The 25,888-nt window shown below is 39.4% G+C and overlaps 1 protein-coding gene across 1 annotated transcript; it reads right to left on the bottom strand.

The window, feature by feature from the left end:
* Window positions 1-349: 349 nt before the first annotated feature.
* Window positions 350-23,501, bottom strand: srsf6a (serine and arginine rich splicing factor 6a). Its single transcript, XM_051659861.1, has 6 exons — window positions 23,293-23,501; window positions 5,165-5,349; window positions 3,569-3,684; window positions 3,104-3,306; window positions 1,102-1,179; window positions 350-1,022 (listed from the first exon to the last, which is right to left on the bottom strand). Exons 1-6 carry the CDS (start codon window positions 23,397-23,399, stop codon window positions 587-589), a joined length of 1,125 nt encoding a protein of 374 aa, XP_051515821.1. The 5' UTR covers window positions 23,400-23,501; the 3' UTR covers window positions 350-586.
* Between the last annotated feature and the right edge of the window lie 2,387 nt (window positions 23,502-25,888).

The following is a 25,888-nucleotide window of genomic DNA, read 5'->3' on the forward strand; positions in this document are numbered from 1 at the left end:
TCCCTTATGCACTGTAGGCAAATATCCAAACTGAAACACGTCCCCTGCATATTCTCATACTAGTAAAAGGAAATGGATTTATTGTTTTAGGAATTGGGCAGACTTCATTGTAGAATTGTGTAAACTGATAAAACTGTTTCTCTTTCAAAAGTTCAATATGACCACTAGAAATATAATTTAATGTAAGGTTATTTTATTTTGAACAGTTCTAGAGATGTCTGTGCTTTCAACAGGCAAATAATTCTGCAAATAGCACATGGTCTTCATGGAAGAATGAAAATAAACCATTTTCTAAACCAGGATAATTTATTTGGGGTGAAAATAGACATGGAAAAAAATGACACCAATATATCAATGAGACATTTTAATAAAACATACAATAAAATCAGACTTTTTGCAATTAACCTTTTTCCTGCATCAATTAGTTCAGAGGATCATAGTTTATTAAAACAATGACATGCAGCACACTAAAAGATCACTTAACCAAATTAAACCTGATGTAATACAAAGGAACTTGGATCGTATTACCTTTAGAAAGCTATCTCTGAACAATTTCACTTCTATGGGGTCTCAAAATCAAACTGCACTAGTCTTGGGAAGCAGATCTGGAACGAGAGCGGGATTTAGAGCGCGAGCCAGACTTCGAGCGAGAGCGTGAATGCCGGTCTGGGGACTTGGAATAGCTCTTATCTGCCTTAGGAGTAGGAGAGCGGGATGCCGATTTGGCACGTCCCCTGTCGCCGTTCTCCATTGGTGAAGCAGACCTACTACTGGATTTCTTACTGACCGACTTCTCCTTGGAGCGTCCACGATCCGACTTTACCTTAGAAGTGCTCTTAGATCGAGACTTGCGGTCATCCGATCGAGAGCGAGATTTGCGGCTAGCCGATCGACTACGAGATTTGTTTGTGCGAGAACGAGAGTGGGATTTACGATTGCGCGAGCGAGACTTGCTTGATGGGGACTTGGAATGAGACTTGCGTCCTGACCTGGAACGGGAGCGGTGTCGGCGAGAACGTGACCTACAAGAGAGAATAAGAAACTGTGAAAGGTCCAAATAATGTTATTCAAATTCAGTAAACCTTGGGTATTTCCTTGTACCTTGAGCGAGATCTGGAGTTGCTCCGGGACCGGCTGCTCCGACGGCTCCTGCTACGAGAGCGACGTCGGCTATGAGACCTGAATGAAAACAAAAACATAAAAAAAATAAAAAAAACATTAAACTGTTCCAAAACAGAGCAAATTGCCAACCTAGACAGCACTTTTAAGCAGGGCTGCAGTTAGAAATTGTTGGGCCCAGTACATCACGAAATCAGCGAGCCTCTCTCCAGTTAGTTGTCTGATGGTGGTTGCAGATAGTTCTTTCAGCTATGTGCGCGCTGCCCCGGCAGCTTTCACTTTCGCACGCTGTCTCAGTGTTTATATCCACGTCTCCCGTTGAATGCGTTTAGATGTGATATACAATATGGATCAGCCTTTCTGTGGCTAATTTAACCGCTGGAGTCATATCGATGACATTTATGCTGAATGTCTGTGATTTTTGGAGATTCAAAAGTGAAATCTTCATTCACTTGCATTTGAAGGACCTACTGAGCTAAGAAATTTTTCTATTTTTCTTTAAATGTGTTCTGGTGAAGAAAAAATAATACACTCCTGGGATATCATGAGGGTGAGTAAATGAGAGAATTTTCATTTTTGGGTGAACTATCCCTATAAGCTGGATTGCCAACCGCTGGGTGTTCCCTATGATGAGCATTTATATTCAGTCACTTATGAGGTTCCATTTCAGTTAAGCCAAGCACACACTACACGACTTGCAGTCGGTGCCCTGCTAAGGACAGTCTCTTGTTTTCTGTTGGTTTCCACACTACACAACCAATCGCAGACTGCGTGTATCAACTACACGACCATTCATCCTGAAAGAAACTACAATCTCAAAATTAATTTACAAACACACGCATAGCTACGGGAGAGTTTATTCTTGATAACATGTCAACAAATGGGCTTGCGCCTGTTACTGCCCTGATTTAATTAGAATGGGAAAAAACGTATGAAACTTGAGACAGCAGTTCGGGAGACGTTTTATTTTATTTTCGTACAACTTTCTGGCTATAGCTTCCCAATGTATTGCTCTCCTCTTCTGCTCTCTCTCTATTTCATTGGCTGTTGCTAATTGCCAGTCTCTCGCTCGTTGGGACAGTGCACACACCTGACGACTCATTGGCTAGGTTTGAAATCTGCTGTAGCATCTGCAACTTGTCAGGGCGAGGTCGCCGGAGTGCACACACTACACGACCATAGGTTGTATGTTGAGACTTTTCGTTGCAGACCAGACGCTGACTCAAAACATCAAGGAGACAAGCTTGAGACGTGTAGTGTGCACTAGCCTTTCAGATGCTGCTTTAATAGTGTGGTAACATTTACCTTTGCTAGGCGAAATTTCATAGCCAAAGGTGGCGTGGCTGATGTTAAGCAAAAGTGAAACAAGAAGCAAAAACAACATGCCAAGCAATCTCTTTTATGCTGCACTTCATCCTCTGATGAGGGAAATAATTTTAGTTTTTTTACTACATTCTCCCAATGTTACTATGTCGCTAAGCAAAACCAATCAACTTCCTATTGGTCAACGATTGTTACAAATTTGCATGTCAAAGCTCACCAAACATATAACTTGCATACGGAAATTTATTTGCAACCGCAATTCCATCGGTCAAAATTTTCGACAACTATTGAGATTAGAGTATTTCACCTGCGGAATTTGACTGTGCAAAGGTAAATGTGCTTAAGCCTTTAAGAAGCTAGCCGATTACACAAGACGCTGAGGCAGCTCACTAGATTTGAAAGCTTTTAACATTTAATGTTCACAATCTTTAAAGTCAGTCAATAAGAGACTTCAAAGAGTGATAACATCCCAGGCCCAGGACAGAACCTTGGGGTACCCCAGAGGCGACAAGTGCCCAAGCAGACAATTTCCCCTACGCTAACACAGTTCTACCATTAAGGTAAGCAGCAAACCACTTCAGGGTCAAAACAACAATGCCAACTCTAGCCGTTATACTAGCAAGCATAATAGTTTGATTAAATTTGATAAGCAAGTACTCACCGAGAGCGGCTCCCAGAGTAGGAGCGTCGACGCCGTGGCTTGTCTTCAACGAGGCGAATCTTCCTGCCATTGATGTCCGTTCCATCCAGTTTTTCCAGAGCTCTCCGCATATCAGAGTACGAACGGAACTCGATGACCCCCTCGTTGGCACGCTCCTTATGGGCATCCGCATAGGTCACCTCACCTGCCTGTCGCATGAAATCCTGCAAACACAACCAAGACTTTAATTATGTATACCCCTTGGTCATAACAGGTAAATCTCAATTAACATTTCTAAAAAGATAACAAATACTGTGTATTTATTTTTAATTGTTGGTCTATGGACACGTGTCAGACTGACATCCGATACGTTGCTTCTATTGTTATTTTAGCACCTTGAGTGCTGTTTTTCAGACATGCATCTCTAAAAACAGTTCACCTTTCTAAAAGACAATGGAACAGACCCTACTACGTAGGATAGTTTACCTTGAGGTCCTGCCAGCTGCAGCGGCTAGACAGATTCTCCACAATGAGCCTGTGCTCCGTTCGAACAGGAGGGCCGTACTTGTCCCTACCAGTGCGACTTCTGCTGCTGTAACCACCTTCAGAAGAGATGGGGAAGAATATAGAAATGTCCTTTTACGACACTGAGAAACTGCGGACGGATGGACGCCACTGACATTAGCTTAAGAACCTAAGACATATTTGCCCTCCGTTGCTTATTGCCAACCTTTTCAGTCTCAAGAGTCGTTTGCTGCCTCCCAGAAAAGGCATTACTATTTGGTGAAAAGAGACAGGAACCCATAAGACACTCATAAAGCTTGAGACACTCATTCTCGGGGCAAAAATGATCTCTTGATAGACAAAATGATACATTTAAATCTATAATATTTAGGTTCACACACCCCTCGCATGAACATCTCTGACTTGCCCATCAAGAAATGCTAGTGTATCCCAATGTCTCCATTTCAGAGTTTTCTATTACATCTTGGCTAGAGACTTTCCATATGGACAACATAGCAATAACTAGTGGCATTCCTCACCATCACCCCTGGTCTATTGGCAAAAGGCTGCGGTCATCTTGGCTTCCGGTTAGGTCAGCCAAAGCATCAAGGGGCAAAGGTCACACACACATTGTAAGGTGAAGAGGCCAAGGCCAAACCCGTCAGGTAGTCATCTGAGCCACAGCCTCAGCCCCCACTGGACTCTTTCAAATTGAAACATCAAGGACTTCGTTATTGTGAAAATCAAATTGGAAATTTAAATTAAACTTAGACATGGACGTTGAGGCTTTCCATTGGGCTATAACATCTAATAGAAGAGTAAAGAAACAAAATGTGGGAAAAGGAGCACAATCATGTCAAATTCCCCAAACACACACAAAGAAAACACACTATTAGACGAAAAGAAAGAATACAAAGTCTATTTGCGTGACTTACAATATAGAATAAGCAACTTTAAAAAGATCAGTGATTTCAACTCGTATGTTAACCCAAAAACCAAAGGGGATAAAAAAAAGGAGAACTGGAAACACATTTGATAAGGCTAAAAGTTTCAAAGTTAATTTTTTAAATAGTCTGACTCGTAAAACATAAAAACAAACTTCAAAACAGACTTAAGTATTGTGACATTGAAATACTTTTCTGTAGCAAAAAATAAGATGCAAATACCGCATTTTCCAAGAATTTTCAGCTGCCCCAATATGTAGCTCGTCAGAAAGATGTCTGACTTAAATGCAAATACAGAACATTTTAATAAATCATTAAAAATCTTTTTTTTTTCTGTTTAGAAAGAGAAAAAAAACTTGAATTTTGAATGCAGCATTAGACCTGGGGGAACTTTACAGACACTGAGGAGCAAGTTTTTAATTATATGATGATTAATGCTTGTAATTATCTCTAAGAAATCTAGTGTACAGAAAATAAAACAAATGCAAAGAATTGCATTTAGCATATTGAAGCGTATCCCACTAATATCAACAGGAATAATCCACAATCGCTAACAAATATTCTGTGCAACTACGAAAAAAGTTGTGCCATTTCACACTACAGTACATAACTGATGTGACTGCATTGTACTTACTGCGCCCACCGCCACCGCCTCCGCCTCCACCACCATAATAACCTCCTCGGTCATAGCTGTCACGGTCTCGGCGAGGGCCCCTGGCGTGCTCGACCATGACTCGCTCTCCGCACAGCTCTTTTCCATTCAGTTCATAGACTGCATCATCAGCATCACGCGTGTCTTCAAACTCGACAAATCCATACCTACACAGACATGCAACATTAAACACTTCCAGGTTAGAAAGCCATGTACATGTTACAGCCTGATTTAAAAACCACTTAAACCATCTTTTATGGGGGTAGTGTGATGTAGTGGTTAAAGATCTGATAACTGAAAGGTTGTAGGTTCAATCTCCAACAACAAATCTACTTACAAGATCAGATTACTCGAAGAGGTTTAGTCACTTTGAATAAAATAATAATCAGTGGTATTATTTCTAGAATACAGTCATGATTTTGCTGAATGGCTCCCAGAGACAGAGTCAAGTATGACCCACCACTAATAGCAGCAGTCATATTTCACCACCTACTGTTCGAGCCACACTACACCATGGGTGTCAAACACACAGCCAGTGTAATAGTCCAATCCGATTTTAAAAAATTTTGTTTGCTCCTTGCTGAATGTAGTTAATTAAACTGAGCTTATATAGGGGAGTCACTTGACGCCATGTGAAGATCGGACGTGTGAACAGCGAGCTCTGCGCACTTTGCTAGTTTTCATACCTTTTATGACAAACAGTTGAGATTCGATACACTCTGTTCCATAACTGTTCTAGGAGGACAATATGTCAAAGAATTTAAAATCCTCTGACTCTGGAGACATTAAAAGACACTTACGTGCTCAAGCTGACACCCCTGGCAGGCCACGGACCTGGGAGTCGATTTGGTCAGAGAGATGCGGGAAATGCGGCGAGAGATGTTGAACATGTCGGCAATGCTGACGAAGGTCGATGCTGACTTGGAGGATCTTGCTGTGATACGTTGATCGATCACTGCCATGGAGGCGAAATTTACTGATCTGGTCACAAGAGTGGGGGATGTCGAGAAACGGAACGATTATCTGGAGTCATCAGAGAAGGAATTATCTGCTAATCCACTAGCAACCATGGTGGATTTGGAGCGTGTCTGGGATTAGTCGGAGGACATGGATGGAAAACTGTTGCCAGCAGAATAACGTCCGTATCATGGAAATTCCTGAGGGAGCAGAGGGACAGAATATGGTGGAATTCCTGGACGGGCTCTTTCAGATTCTGCTCGACGTAACAGGCCATAAGCTGGAAATCGAGTGAGCTCACAGGGTTCTGGCTCGGCGATCCGTTGAGGGAGACAGGCCTGATCAATAATGGCCAAATTTCTGAGATTATCCGATAAGGATCTTGTGTTTCGTGAGGCGAGGAGTAAAAAAATGGTTTCTTGGAAGAACCACAGCATTTTCTTGTTCCCAGACTTTGCAAACTCGACAAGAGAGAAACGTGATCGATTCAAAGAATGCAAGAAACTTTTACATCAACGGAAGGTCGCTTTTGCACTTATATTCCCAGACAAATTGAGAATAGATGCTAAGGATGGCCATAAAACATTCACATGCCCACAGCAAGCAATGTCCTTCATAAAGTCAATGGAGTGAGTAAGTAATATTGTGGTACTCACGTTGCAGCCGAATGGACCGGCTCACTGAACATTTGCTTGACTGTTTGAAGATTCTGCGTGCTCTTTTTGTGCTGGTTCCGCCTAGTGGCTGGAGTTTATTTTGTAGAGCAACACACCTTTGGGACGGTTTTGTGGATGAATCTACACGCTCTGTGCTTATTCTGCCTATCGGCTGGAGTTTATTTTGTGGAGTATTTCTGGCAAAGTCATTGGGGTAAGTAATTTGCTTACACTCATGTTGCAGCCGAGTGGGCCAGCTCACTGAACATCCGCTTGACAGTTTGGAGGAATCTGCACGTTATTTGTTTGTGCTGGTGCTGCCTATCGGCTGGATTTTTTTTGGTGGAGTATTTCTTGTAAAGTCACTGGAGTAAGTAATTTGCTTGTACTCATGTTGCAGCCGAGTGGACTGGCTCACTGAACATTCATTTGACTGTTTGAAGAATCTGCACATTCTTTTTGTTTATTCTGCCTATTGGCTGGAGTCTGTTTTATAGTTTATCTTTTACTGTGTAATTCTGTCTCACAAAATGTGTAAGGTTGTCGCGGGGGCTCTCGTAGGTGTACACGGACTGTTTGAGTTTGTAGAGATGAACACCAGTTGGCGTTGTGGTGTGTGGGGTTAATGCGCACGTTTTTCTTTTTTCTTTGTTCTAAAGGATGTTCAGGGTTTGATTGTTACACTAATGTTGGAATGTGGTCTTTATAGGGTGTCAAAGGCAAGATTATCTATTTTTTCTTATATGTCAAGATGTTAATAAGTGGATTTTCTCTCTCCATGTGGAATGTGAATGGGTTGGGGCACCCCATAAAAAGGAAGGTTATTTCTCTTCTTAAGCGTAAGAAATATGATAGTGTTTCTTCAAGAAATGCACCTTTCTCTGAAGGAAGCTGAAAAATTTGGAAAGATATGGGGTGGGCATTTTTTTTTTATAGTGCTGGCTCGAGTAAGAGCAGGGGAGTCATTACGCTGATAAGTAAACATCTACAATTCAAATGTCTCAAACAGAGTAAAGATAAATTAGGAAAAGTCATTATTGTTTTAGCTGAAATTCAGGGACAAAGTCTTATTTTGGCTAATTTTTTGCATCTAACGTTGATGATCAGGGCTTTTTTATAGATCTTGAAGGGATGTTGCAAGCCGCTGGCACCCCTCATGATATAATATTGGGAGGAGACTTTAATCTTTTGATGGACTCAGTCCTTGATCATAGTGAAGCAAAAGTGTGCAAGCCCCCTAGAGCAACATTGACACTTCACAGGATGTGTAAAAATCTTGGTCTTACAGAGGCTTTTGAACCCATATGGTAGGGACTATACATTTTTTTCATCAGTCCATAAAAATTTACTCTAGAATAGATTTATATATTATATCTCCAAGTCCCTCATTTCATCTGTCGTTGATTGCTCAATTGGAAACATTTAAGTCTCAGATCACGTGCTGGTGAGGTGTGAAAAGGAAATCATATAGTTGGCGCTTTAATGTATCCCTCTTGCAAAATCCTGAATTCCAACAAATGCTAAAGGCTGAAATCAATGTCTATATGGAGACCAATTGGTCCTCAGTATTCTCTGTGGGCGTGGCTTTGGAGGCACTTAAGGCGGTTCTTAGGGGCCAGATTATACTGTATGCCACTTTCACCAAAATATCCAAAGCACAAGAACTTGTGGAATTGGAAGGGAATATTAAAAGAGCCAAGGCAGAGCTAAAGCGCCAAATGTCCTCTAATGGCCTCAGAGAACTGATCCGATTGAAATACAGATATAATACTATTTTGTCACGGAAGGTAGAGTTTTGGCTATTCAGGGCATACTTTGAGTCAGGGGACAAAGCAGGAAAACTTCTGGCTAGATATATAAAACAGAGAGTTTCTACCATTCCCTCAGTGAAATCAGCTAGTGGTGAAATATTTACCTCATAATATTAATAAGGCTTTTAAAGAATTCCACATCTTCGTTTACTGAAGAGGATATTAGAAACTTAATGGAACCGTTAGAACGTCCTAAACTGTCGGCTGAGCAAAAAAAAAAAATTCTCGATTCTGAGATAAAGCTTAGTGAGGTAATTAAGGCCTTGCCTACAGGCAAGGCTCCAGGGCCAGATAGCTTTGCTGCTGAATTTTTTAGATCTTATGCTACAGAACTGGCTCCACTCTTGATAGAAGTTTATACGGAATCATTAACCCTTTCGCACATATATTCTAAATGATTTAACTGATCCCCCCAGCGTGAATTTTTTTTCCCGCCGGTTATTATACAACGTATCAAATTTGAAACTCCATAGTAACACATCAAGCTTGTCACGTGACACTGGGCAGTCACATGATGGTTTACAGCTGACTCGTCTCGCTCGGAGCTGGAGGACAGATTGTAGGTAAGCGATGCAAGTAACGTTTTATTTTTTTTCTTCGCTTTAAAACCTTCCTAGTTGGTGTAAAACATGTATAAACTATAATAAATGTTTTAACTAATGGTTTATATTGACATTTATTTTATTTTCTGGGGCTTTGAATTTCGCTCCCACGTTCAACTTTTCTGCCAACGCATTACAGGATTGCTACTGGTGAGTACATCAAGTCTTTTTTGATTGAGAAGCTCCCAAAATTGTTTGCAAACATGCGTAGACCATGATAAATGCACGAATAATATGTTTATGATCTGTATTTATCGTAGTTTTCTGTAGTTTACGTAATGGCTCGTGCTGTGCACTGCTTGTGTAATGTTGTGGGCATATTGCACGTGCGTGATCTAATGTTTTATCGTGTTCACTTTGACCAAATGCTATTGTGTGAGGTATAGTCTATATTTTAATGTTAATATTAGGAATGGGTTGCAATTGAAAGTAGAATGATATGCAATTCATCAGCAATATACTCTAATGCAAAGGCAAAATGCTCTAAATACAGATTTTACAAAACTGAGTTATGACTGTAATCAGGTCTCTTGGATTATGATCTGTCTGGTGTCAGATGGGTTTGGCTCAACTATGCTCATACTCCAACAGAGTATGACAATTGGCTGGACAATTAAAAAAACGTTTGAAGCCATTTTTGTTTTTATGTTGGCATAGTTACTATGTTTGACATTTGTAATGCAATATAGTCACACCCTTTCCTTCCATCACCATTAGATGCTCAAATGTGTTAGAGTATATAGAGAAATAACCAAATGATGTCAAAAAACATGTATCTTTGCTCTGTGAGAGGCAAGAGATAAGTTTAGTATTAGCATTATATTCTTAAAATTAGATTTTATTTCATTGTATCTATTGATCTATGCTTTTAATATGCATTTGTTTATAGATACTTTTTTTAATATCATAATGAATAACAATATAAATATTTTAATAAATACAAGCAACATAACCATAACAGCTACTAAATAGCATTCACAACATTCAATTACATTGCATTTGTGGTAAACAAAAGCCCACAATGCACACATTTCATAGATAATAAACCAATTACAAGGAGAAAATAAAACACAATTTACAATAAATAACAATGGAAAGATAACAATAACTATTAAAATGTGCTTATTTTATTTCACAGTTCTCAGTAATGTGTGTGGTACTCCTCAAAACATGGGACAACACACAAGGAAGTGTTGCATGGCACACACAAGAATTTGGTGAGGCGCCTCTGCTTTGTCCTGCGAGTGCTAGATAGGCAGACCTTGCAGTGCCGCCTGGTCCTGCTGCCCTGGGAAGCTGTCTGAGGGACTTTGGAGGGGAAATGCCTAGCTGTCAGACACAGTGGAGTGTCCAAGGCAGGGCTGCCTGCTTTGGATGGACACCGAGGTGTGCTGGGCTCTTCTAGCAGTCCTCTCATCAGGTTCATCCTGAATTGCAGGGATGTGATGACTTTTCCTATTGATAGCAGAGCACATGGGTGGGTAGTGAAGGAGTGTGGAATATGACAGCATGGTCATTGTTGTTTTTTGTTAATTTTAGTTAAGTTTAAATGCATTCATTTAGTTTACATGAAAAAAAAAATATTAAAATAAACTATTTATTTGTTTATTTATATGTAAATTATATATGTTGTTTTTAGTCTGATGTGCAAATTTCTCACCCGTAAGTTGGTGGTGGACAATGTGGCTGTTCAGTACTGCAGTGTCAAGGAGGTGAAAGAAGCCTTTCTTGTACCATTTGGTGGTTTTTCTGGTACAATCAAGAAAGCCTTTCATCATGTCAGCCTTGTCCAGTGCCCCCATCTTTTTGCTATATTCCAGCACACAGAGAGGCTTCATCTTTCTTTCTCTGGTGATATGATTGACCTTTCCGGTGGCTGACATGGTGGATGGATGGACTGTGGTAAGAAGGTGAACATCCCTCTAGTCATGCCATTTCACTGCCAGTTGTGTTCCATTTTCTTTACATTCAACCTGGCCCTTTGTCATTTTGCAGGTGAATATTGGCATTCCCTTCCTGTTGGCTCATACAATCCCACAAGCTCCTGTGTCCATGGACAGGAGGTGCTGGAACAGTGTGGGACTACTGTACCAGTTGTCCACAAACAGGATGTGACCCTTTTTCAAGTATGGGGCCAGTAATGTCATGACAACGGACCCAGAGATTCCAAGGCCTTCATAGTGCTGGATGTCGGTGGTGGATCCTGTGTATATGATCATGTCCTGCACGACATTTAGGGTCAAATCTGTGGCATATAGTTGGAATGAACTGGCGAAATGCCAGCCTACCCTTGAATTTCATCAGCGACTCATCAACACAGAGATCCCTGTAGGGCACAAAGATGTGACGAAAGGATGACGTGTAAGCAGTAAATATGTTTCTGATTTTTTGCAGGGGTCATTGATGTTTGCCATCGCATTGCTGGAGAAGTGTAGGCAGCGGAGGAGCAGAAGGAAGCGGTCCTGGGAAAATAAAGTCCAGAAAATTGGTGTCAGGAGCATGGGGTCTGTACTCCTATAATCGTGGAGTTTTTTTTTTTTTCTTCACAATTCCCATTAGGAGCACTAATTTTTTTGCATGACGCACGTCTGGCCATCAAAAGCAACCCCAGGTCCAGGAGGGTTAAAATTGCTGGTAGTACTCCAGCAGGAAGAGCTTACCTGCTCCACCTCCCTTGGTGTTGTGTGTGCAGGTGTAGGAGCAGTGGCTGAGGCATCTTCATCCTCAGCATAAAGGGCTTGGAGGTTGGGGGGTATCTCATCTGCGTCACTTCCCTCATTGTCAAAAATCTCCCTCCTCCTCATCAGAATTAAAAAAATATTTATCTGATCTCCTCATCTGTAAATTGTTTTCTTTAAAAAGAAGACATATTTTCTGTGGCAATTGCGTAAATAAAGCTAAAATCAAATTAACTCAAGTTGTGTGTGTAAAATAGATGACGAGCTACGATGCGAGTCAGAGGTAAAAGTGATGTGCTGTGATGTCACTTGTCACCGGGGGAAAGGGAAGATTAGTGAAAGGCTATGGTTATAGCCATGATTTTTTTTATTTTTTATTGCAGTGCAGGACTGTTATACATACATACACACACACACACACACACACACACACACACACACACACACACACACACAAATAAAAATAATTAACAACATATGTTGTGAATAAAATGTGAATAAAACATTGTGTTTGAAATGTGATGGTTTTTCTCGCTGTTGTCATAGATGTGTGTGTAGATATGCGCTGGAAACTTGTATTCTAACACTTCTGTTTATTTGAATACAATAAACATATCCTGTGGTTGAAAAGACTGTTCGAGCAGCTGTTTTAGATGTAAATGACAAGCGTTTCACCAGTCACTCTATAGCAACGGCAGCTACACAGCAACGCGAAAGCAGATTTGGTGAGTTTATCATCTAGCTTTGCTGCTGTTATACACAGTGTGTGGATATGGACAGTAAACTTATATGGTTAGTATTCTGTGTTTGTTTGAATGCATTTAAAATAAAATAAACATTTCCTGTGGTTAAAAAGACTGTTTGAGCAGCTGTTTTAGACATCTAAGTGACGTGCTTAGCCAGTCACTCAGCGATCCAATTTCCCTGATCCAGCTAGACGTTAAAATATTGTCAAAACTTTTGGCCAACCGATTAAGTTATGACATCTCTTATACATACAGATCATGTGGGGTTTATTCGGGGCCACAGCTCTTCTAATAACATTAGGCGTTTCATCAATATCACGTGGTCAGTGGCGAACGATCAGACTCTGGTCGCTGCCATCACACTTGACGCCGAAAAGGCGTTTGATATGGTAGAATGGGATTATCTTTTTAAGATTTTGGAAATGTACGGGTTCAAGAATACTTTTATTGGATGGATTAAGTTACTTTATAGACACCTGGTAGCGGCGGTACAAACAAATGGATTAATTTCAGATTATTTTACTCTTTCCCCATTATTGTTCTGTCTTGCCCTAGAACCATTAGCAGCCGCAATAAGAAGGAAGGATGATTTTCCAGGGATGATGGCGGGAGGTGTAGCGCATAAGCTTTTACTTTACACAAATTATATTTTATTATTCGTCTCCGACCCTACTAGATCTATGCCTTGCCTCCACAGAATTATTAATTCCTTTTCTAAATTCTCAGGATACAGAGTCAATTGGTCTAAATCTGAAGCTTTGGCTCTGGCAGCGTACTGCCCAGTAACAGCTTTTCAGCCGGGCACCTTCCAGTGGCCCAAACAGGGCATTAAGTATTTGGGCATTTTATTCACAGCAAATTTGTCTGATTTAGTTAGAGTTAATTTTGACCCTTTAGTAAAAGGTTTTCGAGCGTTGTGTGCAGGTGGGCTTCATTACATGTATCTATGATTGGGAAGGTTAATGTTATTAAAATGAATTGTATTCCAAAAATTCAACTACCTGCTACAATCTCTTCCTATAAGATGTCCCCCTCTCATATTTCAAGCAATTTGATACCATAGCAAAGTCCTTCAATTGGAATGGTAAACGTCCCAGGTTACATTTCAGTAAATTGCATAGGCCGATTGACAAAGGTGGGCTAGGCCTACCCAAGATTTTGTTTTATTATTATGCATTCGGTCTCAGACATTTGGCTCATTGGTCGCTTCCACCTGAGAGAGCCCCTCCCTGGTTCTGTAATGAACAGGAAGTTCTTGCCCCTATTTCGCCATTGCAAAGCCTATCAAACTAACCAGAGAAGTTACACCCCGTTATCTCGCATTTGCACTCGGTATGAACAAAAGTGCCCAGAGTGTTTAATTCAGACATTTATTTAAATGTTGCCTCAAGCATATGGCTAAACCCAGAATTATGTATTAATAAATACCCTTTCTGCTGGACAGAATGGATTGAGAGTGAGGTTAATACATTCGGTGACCTATGAGAGTGGAGTGGAGATCCTTTAAAAATTTGGTTCAACATTTTGGGATTGCCAGGTCTCAGTTCCTTAAGTATTTACAGCTGTGCCACCTGCTCTGTGCTATTTTTGGGAGTAGCATACACCCCCCTAAAGTGGCAGATACTCTGGGAGAGGTGATTACTGCTTTTGAAAAAGGACACGAGGCATCAGTGTATTACTCCCTGCTAATTCAGAGTCTGGGGGACAGAGCTTCAGCTTCTCTCAAGAGATTATGGGAGAAAGATCTAAACTTGGTACTGGAGGAGGGACTGTGGGCTAGGATTCTAAAAAACGTCAACTCTAGATATAGAGATGCAAGGGTGCTACTTATGCAATTTAAGATTTTACATCTATTCCATTGGACCCCTCTAGATTGTATAGGCTTGGTCTGAAAGACACAGAAGATGGAGACACAACCCATGTTTTTTGGTGGTGTGTTAAGATCCAAGAATTTTGGTTGAGGGTTCAGAGTTTTATGGGTGACGTATTGGGCACTCAAATTTCTTTTTGCCCCAGACTCTGTATATTATTCAATGAGACGGTCATTAATATAGGGGATAAATATATAAAAAATTGGGTCCTAGTGTTATGATTGGCTGACAGATTGTACTTAGGGGATGGAAGTCGGTTGGAGCGCCCTCATTTCAAGAGTGGTCCACAGAGATGGGGAGGGTGGCGGCATTCGAGGAAATGTCATGTAGAAGGCTAGGCAATTTAGATTCATTTAATAAAAAAAATGGGACAGCTACTTGGCCTTCTTGGAGGGCTCTCGGGGAGGGGCAGTGGAGAGAGGTGTAATTTTTAATGTGTGTGATTATTTTTATTTATATATTTTTTTGTGTGTGTGTGTGTGTGTGTGTGTGTATATTCAAGTGTGACCACAGGGATATTTGTGAGGGTCAGGGTGGGGTTGGGGATTGGGAGGGGGAAAGGGAATGACGGGGGTTAAATGCTGATTCTGTGAATATATGTTTTGCCTTTCTTTGTCAATTGTGTGAATCAATATAAACTGTTAATCAGAAATTAAACTGAGCTTATGTAACAATTCTTAAATTTCATTGAGTGCAATTTAAATTTGTAAAATTAAAGTTCACTTCATTTGCGCTGGGACAATTTTAATAATTTTCATTAGCCATAACCAGATGTACATGTGAGGTCAGAATCCCAGCATGCACTGCGGCATGAGTAAACAGAAATTCTTTGGCTTAATATTTGCTTTTTATTGTGGTATTTGCAATGGTGGTGTTGAGTTTGTTTACCCTTTGAGTTTTGTGTCATATGAGAGCATTTATTTCCATAAGTATGACTGTTGATTGTCACAGTCATTGTGGTGTGTGTTGGTTGAATGTTAAGGGTCCCGCATGCCTTATTGAACTGCTTGATTTGAAACTCCTCAGCAAGATGTTGTCCTGGTTGCTGAGACTACAATCTCACAGCTTGTTACATCTGCAATAATTATTTGAAATTAATATTATTCTGCAAAAGTCTGAAAGTGTTACAAATTAAGTTGCCTAAGTGTAATAAAATGACAACTTTTACTAGAAAGTATGACTTATATAAAATGACTACTAGACAAATTTTTGTCTAGTAGATGTGACAAAATTAAAGATTGCACAACAAAACCTGATCAAATCCATCCAAACATACTAGTTTGTTGAAACACTGTAGGAAAACTTTAACACAATTAAATTAAGCTAAAGTTCATTGAACATAAAATTGTGTGTATGCACAAATTCACATTTTACATCAGAAACTGGATCTGTCAGTGACCCTATCACAGGGGGTCCATATAACAGGGCTCTACAGTGCAAACATTTTTCTTGCATTTGTGATATTTCTTAGAAATGAACATTTTGGTGTACCGGTGCTAATGACATCTGATCTGACACCCAATCTTATGAACTTAGCACTTTTAAAAGAGCCGCATTAGTTATTTTTTCTTCTTTTTTTTTTTTCAGTCTCATTTGGCTGCGAGTGCTCTCTTCCCATTTCAATTCAATGAGCATTATTGTTTTGACTTGAGTAAATACGTTTCCAAAGCAGATTTCTAAACAAATATTCAGGAGCCAAAAGGCTGTTTTTAGTTTCCAAATCATTGAATTGCTCGATTTAGATTGTTGTTCAGAAACAAGATAAAAACCCAAAAGGAAAGTTAGATAGCTGATAACCCTTTAATTGGAGGTTTAATATATACATTTAGTGACCACTTTATTAGGAACACCTATACACCTACTTATTCATGAAATTATCTAATCAGCCAATCGTGTGCCAGCAGTTGATGAGAGAGGTCAACAGAGAATGGCCAGACTGGTTCGAGCTGACAAAGTCTACGGTAACTCAGATAACCACTCTGTATAATTGTAGTGAACAGAATATCATCTCAGAACGCACAAGACGTCGATCCTTGAGGCGGATGGGCTACAACTCCACCCTCTATGGTCACGTTGGAGAAAGAATCGCCATCGGCTAGTAAATTTGTGTTTTTACTTGCCAGACTTTTGCAACCTAAAACTAAAAAAAGATATTGGAGGGGCATCACATAATATATATATTATATATTTTATTTATATATTAGTTTTCAATAGATGATACCTGATGAAACTGCATATGAACAAACAACCTGACTGTTGCCAATGTAGCAATCATTAAATTTTTGCAATCTGGAGCCCTGTGTTAATTTTCTTAATTGTATAATTGAAACTAATTTTCCAATACAGCATAAAAACAATATTACTTAAGCAATGTTAATGAAAAAAATATATCAATTTAACTGTCAATAATAGAAGTAAAATGAAACTTAAGAACGAAATAAAAAATGTCATATTAAACAGAGGGCTCATTGGCTGAGGCAGGCAGTCATACATTTGGCTCTGCCACCCTCCCAATAAGAGAAGTTTATCTTCATTACTGTCATTCTAAAAATCATGGAAGACTTCTGTAATAATAATCAATCTCGCACAGAGACAGAGAGTGAAGGACTACGTAAAGATTTAAGGTGTTAGCGAGTTTCTTGCTTGTTTTCGGTTTGTCAAAATGACATACAGCATTTTTGATTATGATGGATGTCTTAAAAACATGGTAAGATTCTAAAAAAAAAAATTATAATCTTGGCGTGTCGAGGGGGCGGGGCTGTTTAATGCAAACAGATTTCTTAAAGACGCATGCTACGACAAGCAATCCATATCCCATTGTGCATTTTACTTTTAATATTTTTGGTTCTTAATTACATGTATTATCCCGTATTATTCTGTTTTTTTTCATCATTTATTTGTGCACGAAATACATTTATTTGTAATATTTGTATTATTGTCTTTGTTCTTCATCTTACATCTGCTCACCACACTTACTCTGGTGATATATCCCCTCAGTGTCCTCTTCATTTGTCTATGAAAAGCAGGTACACCAATGCTGACGGTGGAATATTAAATTATATTGATATTAGAGGATGCCGAAATCTGTTACCCCGCTTTAATTTCAACTAAGCGTGTCTAATGTTCACCAAACTCATTCAGGTGATAAATTTTTCAGCTACATAACTCCTTACTTACTAATGAAAATGTGAAGAGCGTACATGAAAGAGTGTATGGAACTGTTATTCCCTTACACACGTTAGATTTTTACACAGATGTCTGGCCGGTATACCTAACATTAATTGGTTCAATTATTACCAAAAAATCATAACTATATATTGTGCTTGTTTTCAATGGTTATTTTACCTGCAAAACAGTAATAGTTTGAAGACTTTAAAGTATTTGTTTAACTTTTGAGTTCAGTATTGTACAAAATTAAAAAATATTGAGCATACTGGGTGCTTATTAGGTGCTGTTTGGTGGACTATTTACTCAAGCTGTTAGACAGAATTTTTTGCGCCTTTCATTTAGTCTTTGATTTTTTTCTACAGATTCAATGTGACTGCAGAAAATGGTTCCATCAGGATTCTGTTGGGTGCTTCTGAAAATAGTGGGGGTGTTCTGTATAAAGTGGAGATGTATCGTAACATGGAAGAGAGAAGATAAAAAAATACAACTATGCAGAACTTTTTAAGCCCAGAAGTAGCTGTGCACTCATGCACTCAATGAATGATGCACAATTTTCTGAAGTGTATACAGACTGATGGGACCATTCTGTGATTGCTTGAAATTTTGCTGCTAATTTTCTATCACGTGTTAGTAAAACTGAATAAAGGCTGAATATAATTATTAATTGTTTATTTTACCATACTTCAATGCAGTGGTAATTTAGTATTCAATTTAACACTCTACATCAGGAGTCTGGTTTAATAGTAAAATAAAATATTCGGAAATGATAGACTCTTAAAGCTTATTTTAATGTTTGCAGCAAAGTGGATAAAGTTCTGAAAACCTTATCAACCTGTTTACATGCTCATGGATCATGATGTGGGTCTCGTCAATGGTTTGTTTGGCATCCCATTCAGCACACAACTGAATAAAACAGGCTGCATGACACTGATAAATGATTACTGCCAGAGTAACATTCGCATACAGGTGTGAGGGACTTCAGCATTTTACAAATAACACAAAGAACAAACATTCCTCTCTCACTTGGTTTTGCTCACGTGTCCCCTCCGTGTGCAAATGATGCGAAGATCTATTGGGATTTTACTAAAGTTCATCACTGAAAAGGTTTGCTTGCAGACTTGGCACTGAACAGCACACACAGCCACACGAATGGACACGGAGTGACTGCATCACACTTTTCTTTGAGCATAATATTGCACTATTGAGCACTTTAAGGTGAGAAGAAAGCCGCACTCGCTTAGATGGTTGCCAGATTGCATAAATTAAGTATGACATAAGGTGAAATATTTCTATTTGCGCATGTATAAATCTCTGATTGTGGTGTTGCATCTATTATCTGGCATCCCTGAGCATATTAAAAGCTTGTGGATGCGTGATAGGTCCAAAAACCAGATAAATGAAAGATCTAATAAAAAAAAACGTTCATGATAAATCGACCTGCGGGCAGCAGTTTGCCCTGGTCTGCAATTGAGGGTGCTCTAAGGTTCATTTGAGGACACCCTCAAGCACCCCCATGGAAACGGACCTGGTTGGGAATGACAACAATTTCCTTTGCCCAGCATGCATTTCACATATGTATGTACAGTACTGTATATAGACTTCCATTGGTATATTTGTTCTGTAAAAGATTGAACATTAAATTGTCAGCCCTGCTCAATTATTTTTAGAGTTGCATTATATTAAAGTCTTTTGTTTTGTATTGTTCTGCAGTGTGTACATTTATCTTACACCTTTTACCTTATTCTTATTTCAGGTGATGTAAAGATAGTTGAATCAAACCTAAATTATAAGCAACTCAACATTACTTATGAAATGAAACTGAAGACTCCTCTGTTCTTGCTCAAGGACTCAAAGTCAGCAAATGAAGCCTTTCAAGGGAATCTCAGCAATAAAAGCTTATTTTATTGGTTACAAATTCTCAGCAGGAATAAGCAAAGGTACAATATAAATGTAAAATAAAAATCAGCTGAGAAATTTCAGCAGTACTGTAGATGCTGTATGTGCCCCCCATTAGGGTACCATGTGCTCTTGTATGCTTACTGCCATTGGCAATGAGGCAGCATCTGAAGAGCTGTGCACTTTTCGGACCTGTTTTATATTACTCAAGCTCATTTACCAGGGCATCTCCCGGCAATGTCAGCTGTAACATAATGAGGGCTGTCAATGTCAGTTTCCTGATGACCCTCCATCTAAACATAGTTATATACCACAGGAATAAATCTTTTAGAGGACAATACTTAAGAGATTAGACATCACCTGAATGAGTTTGGTGAACATTAGTAGAGCCCGACCGATATGGGATTTTTGAGACCGATACCGATTTTAGAGAGGGAAAATGCACCAATTACCAATATGGTGGCAGATATAGTTCATTTTTGAGCTGGAATGAAAACAGACCTTTTCTATGTGGATTGTTCACAGATTTTGTATTGATATGACTATGCAAAGGTACTCAGAAGGCTGCTTAAATATTTTTATCAAAGAATATTTGACATTATTATTATACATTGTCAACAAATTCTAGAAATGAACACAGAGAAAATAAAGAATAAATAAAAATACAATAAATAGCTTAATAAACATCAGTACTGTATGTTTAGTATCAGTCAATTGCTAACCATTAAAATAAAGAATACAAATAAAATAAATAGCTAAATAAACATCAGTATTACTGTTTAGTATCAGTCAAATGCTGACTATATTAATACTGCCGAGTCGAGATAAACAGCAGCTTTATTCTGCTATACAAGTTCAGGGAAAACTTTCAACGGTGGAAAACCAGACTTTTAAATATTACATTTTATAAATGCAACAACTGGAATTGTTCGGTTTAAGGGGGTACCAAACTGTGAATCCTGAACAAATCAGTTTGGTGAATACATGTTTACACATTAGCTTCCACTCAGCTGACAACAATGAAAGTTGCTACGTGATTAGCTAGTTAGCTATAAGCTCGTTGTCACGGAGAGTAAATGACAGACATTGTTTATTTTACTTTACAGCATTGTGTCTCACCAACTAGGTAACAACATAGCATGAAATCAACACTCAACAGACACAATCCACCACCGCGCCATTGTCTGCTGAGCTGCAAAAAGATGCTCTGATGTTTACCTTTCAATCCTTACTGACTGCACTGACAAACTATAGCTGGCTAACAGCAAACAGACATGGTTGTCAGGGACAAGGCTAACGTTATATGAGTTATATTGAAAAGGGAAAATGATGGGGTCATTGTTTAAGTTTCCATTTAACAAACTAGTTAGCAGCTTACTGAGACACCGCTGAACTCCGCCCTGTCTGCAGAGCCACCGTCAGCTCAGCTCTGTAAACAATGGAGTCAGAGCGAGCTCTGCTGGACAAACTACGTTATGACACCAAATCTAAAGCATTGTTTTCTGCATTATATGTTCTGAAAAAAAGTTTCCATATCGCCGCATATCTGTAAAATATACGCCGATACCAATATATCGGTGAAAGTCTAATATCGGCTGATAATATCAGCCATCAGATATATCGGTCGGGCACTAAACATTAGACACACTTAAGATAAAATTAAAAAGGGGTAACAGATTTCGGCAGCATCTATCAATATAATTTAATATTCCACCGTCAGCATTGGTGTACCTGCTTTTCATAGACAAATGAAGAGGACACTGAGGGGATATATCACCAGAGTAAGTGTGGTGAGCAGATTTAAGATGAAGAACAAAGACAATAATACAAATAAATGTATTTCGTGCACAAATAAATGATTAAAAAAAACGGAATAATACAAGTAATTAAGAACCAACAACAATAAAAGTAAAACACACAATGGGATATGGATTGCTTGTCGTAGCATGCGTTTTTAAGAAATCTGTTCGCATTAAACAGCCCCGCCCGTTTCTCGCGTCACTTGTCAGCGCATGGTGATGCTCAATGAGCACGAGCACCAGAGGCGTTCTCACACGAAAACCTAGGCCCTGTCCCAAATGGCACACTCCACCCTTGTGGTCTTCCTCTGAGTGCAGACTTTGATGATGTAAGAGAGTGCACGATGGGGCACTAGTCAGCAAGTCCATGAGGGGGCATGATTGGTAAAAGCATGCACTTGGGACAGACTTCAATCATATGATGCATTTTTTACATTGTTTTTATTTACATGCAGTTTTACAAATTATTATTTAAAAAAGTCATGGCATTGATAGATAGGGTAAAGGAGCACACTTTAAACTAACAACTGAATATTTGTTTTTATTAAATAATTTCAAAGAACACACAAAAGCATTAGACAATAAAGAACCTCTGAAAAACAAAGTGCACATATGACTGCAGCAACAAAACCCCATTGTTCTATATCTTTAGAGAACAAATAAACATTATTCAGACACATGGATGGTTACAGCTTAGAACACAGTAAAATGTACAGAAAGAACATACCACCATATATTAGCAAAAAATAGTTATAAAATACACACAGCCACACTTCTGCAGGTATAAATAGCAATGTTAGACCAAATGTTGTTATATCAATAAATATAAGCAATCTTACAAGCTACAGCCATGTGCATTAAATTATTCTTTCCTGTCTTGATATTTTAGAGACTCACAATAATTCTAAAAACCTCTTTGAAACAATAACAATAAATTGAATAGGAGTAATTCCATATCTCTGGAAAATTAAATAAAACAAAGTTTTGAACAAGTTCTACACATCAGACTTAAAAGTGATTATATATACCATGATAAGCAAGTGATCCACCATTGACAATCAGGAAAAAGCGATTATTAAAATAAAATTTTTATCCGCAATTAAAATCGCCTTGTCCGCCATGTTTTTTCCTCCAGTTCAGAAACTGGAGTCCTTCTGATTGGTCTGTCGCAAGGACCGTTGGGTAGCGGTCTGCCGTGAGCCCGGAGCATTGCGGGCTTCGATAAAGACCGCATCGAGGGCGCTCGCGAGAACCCTCGCAAGCGCTAAAAATTACAAATGGGACACACTACGGACTCGTAGACTTCACAAGCACGCGCAACTGAAGGCCACGAGATCGCAAGTCCACATGAAGTGCGCCATTTAGCACAGGGCCTTACTGAACAGCGGCCTCTAGTCACCGATGTCGGCACAACACCGGAGTTTGACTGATTTTTATTTCGGCCGAACTCGGGCACAGCGAAGCCCTCTGACCAAATAAAGACAATTTCCGGCCAAAGAAGCCCCGCCCACTTCAGGCCCTGCAACATGTGGTGTTCAATTCTACCATCTGAGTTAATTCTTCTGTTGAGAAAATGGAGGCGCTTGAAACTGCGCAAACGTGGCGTGTATCAGCCAAACACTTTATCATCAATCAGCTACTTAAAATGCCTCCTCTTGACAAGAGCCGTAATATCCCGCTAAATATTGTTTAGTATTACTGCAGAATATCCGACTGCAACATAAGCACAACCATTTTAAAAAGAGCCCCGCAGGTTCAGCTCGTTTCTCCAGATAATCCAACGATAAGACGTAAAACGAACATAAAATTCGTAGTTCCCACTGAGAACAGACCTCACGTTGGGCAGTGTGGATTGATTTAAGGGACATGTGTAATTATATAACACACATTCATGATCATGGGAGCGTGCTCTAGTTTTGTACTCACCCGTTTTTCAGATCCACCTCCAGCAGCTTCCCATAACCGCTGAAAAACCTCTGGATGTCTTTCTCGCGGACATGATAACTCAGCCGTCCGATGTAAACTCGAGGCATGTTGATGTAATCTCAAACCAGCAGCCGTAACACCGGTTACCTTCAACACAACACATGAAAACAGACACGACGGGCTTTGTTCTGTTTTCAACCGGAAACTCTTCGACCCGCTTTCAAAATAAACTCCCACATTGCAAAATAAAAGCCCCCCTTTCAAAGTAAAGGTCCTAGACCAAAAAACATTCAAGACGCATCAAGTTAGTCAATATGAAACGCTGTGCATAACCAATTCAACTTTTATCATGTAACTGATGTCTGAGAAAAACAATATTGTTTTGATCAGTGTGGTGAAAAGCAGCCTCAGTATGGGATGCTTGTAGAGTTAAGTTAATGTTGAAATTCACAAACCCTGATATTATTATAAACCCTATCAAACTATCTAAAGCCCTGAAAAAAGCTTTGGGAGATATAGAAAGTGCAAGAAAATTGAGGAACGGAAATTTACTAATCTTGTGTAAGGATGAAAAAAAGTCAAAAAGCTGCATTGGGCATAAAATCTATGCTAGGCCAAACAGTTTCATGCACTATGCAGTATAAGAAAGCTTGGATAAGAGGTGTAATCATCACTGGAATACCAACGAATGTCTCCACTGACAGAATAAAAAGTTGTAATGAAGGCGCTAAGGTGATTGAAGCAAAGTGTCTACAGTGTGTAAGAAACAAAGAAAAAATGGATAGCTTATTGGTAAATCTGCAATTTGAAGAGGAAAAGATGCCTGATAGAGTATTTATTGGATATGTAAGTTACACGGTAAGACCTTACATTCCTCCGCCACTTAGATGCTTCAATTGCCAAAAATATGGTCATGTCACCGCAGTCTGCAGAGGGAAACAACGTTGTGCAAGGTGTAGTGGTAATGTGGTAGCTCAGCGGTTAAGGCTCTGGGTATAGTGGTAATGTGGTAGCTCAGCAGTTAAGGCTCTGGGTTACTGATCAGAAGGTTGGGAGTTCAAGCCCCAGCACCGCCAAGATACCACTGTTGGGCCCTTGAGCAAGGCCCTTGACCCTATCTGCTCCAGGGGTGCCGTATCATGGCTGACCCTGCACTCTGACCCCAGCCTAGCTGTGATATGTGAAAAAGAAGAATTTCACTGTATATGTATAATGTGTGATAAATAAAGAAAAATTAAATTAATTAATTAAATTAATCATGAGTACAGTAAATGTGAACAAGGAGCAAAGGCAAATTGCTATAATTGTGTGGGTGAGCACAGTGCTGAATATGGAGGTTGCGTTGCTCATACGAATGCTTTTAAAGTGCAGAATGTCAGAGTATCTGAAAATCTGACATATGCTGAAGCAATTAAAAAAGTGAAACAAGATGGAGCAATGCAAGAAGGTGAAGGGAAACGTCAGGCGCTGTAAGGAAAGTAAATGAAGATAGCATGATTATTGGAAAGGTTGAGTTCATTTCATTTATAGCAGAAGTAATTAACTGTTCAGCACAAACAAAAAGCAGAACTGAGAGAATTAAAATTATAATCAAAGCTGAACCTGGAGGGAGTTACAATGGAAAAAAATAAATGAAAACTTAAGGTTCAAATTACAAACACTCAGGCACCATGTGGAAGTATATAATGGTGTTAATTATTATGCAATGGAATGCAAGGAGTTTGATTGTGAATGGGCTAGAGTTTAAAATGTTAATAGATGAAAAATAACAGAAACCACATTTAATATGTACAGTGCATCCGGAAAGTATTCACAGCGCTTCACTTTTTCCACATTTTGTAATGTTACAGCCTTACTCCAAAATGGATTACATTCATTATTTTCCTCAAAATTCTACAAACAATACCCCATAATGACAACGTGAAAGAAGTTTGTTTGAAATCTTTGCAAATGTATTAAAAATAAAAAACGAAAAAAATCACATGTACATAAGTATTCACAGCCTTTGCCATGACACTCAAAATTGAGCTCAGGTGCATCCTGTTTCCACTGATTATCCTTGAGATGTTTCTACAACTTGATTGGAGTCCACCTGTGGTAAATTCAGTTGATTGGACATGATTTGGAAAGGCACACACCTGTCTATATAAGGTCCCACAGTTAACAGTGCATGTCAGAGCACAAACCAAGCCATGAAGTCCAAGGAATTGTCTGTAGACTGCCGAGACAGGATTGTATTGAGGCACAGATCTGGGGAAGGGTACAGAAACATGTCTGCAGCATTGAAGGTCCCAATGAGCACAGTGGCCTCCATCATCCGTAAATGGAAGAAGTTTGGAACCACCAGGACTCTTCCTAGAGCTGGCCGCCCGGCCAAACTGAGCGAACGGGGGAGAAGGGCCTTAGTCAGGGAGGTGACCAAGAACCCGATGGTCACTCTGACAGAGCTCCAGCGTTTCTCTGTGGAGAGAGGAGAACCTTCCAGAAGAACAACCATCTCTGCAGCACTCCACCAATCAGGCCTGTATGGTAGAGTGGCCAGACAGAAGCAAAGTAAAAGTAAAAGGCACATGACAGTAAACTCAGTAAAAGGCAC

This window comes from Myxocyprinus asiaticus, chromosome 28 (assembly GCF_019703515.2).
Source record: "Myxocyprinus asiaticus isolate MX2 ecotype Aquarium Trade chromosome 28, UBuf_Myxa_2, whole genome shotgun sequence".
Taxonomy (NCBI): domain Eukaryota; kingdom Metazoa; phylum Chordata; class Actinopteri; order Cypriniformes; family Catostomidae; genus Myxocyprinus; species Myxocyprinus asiaticus.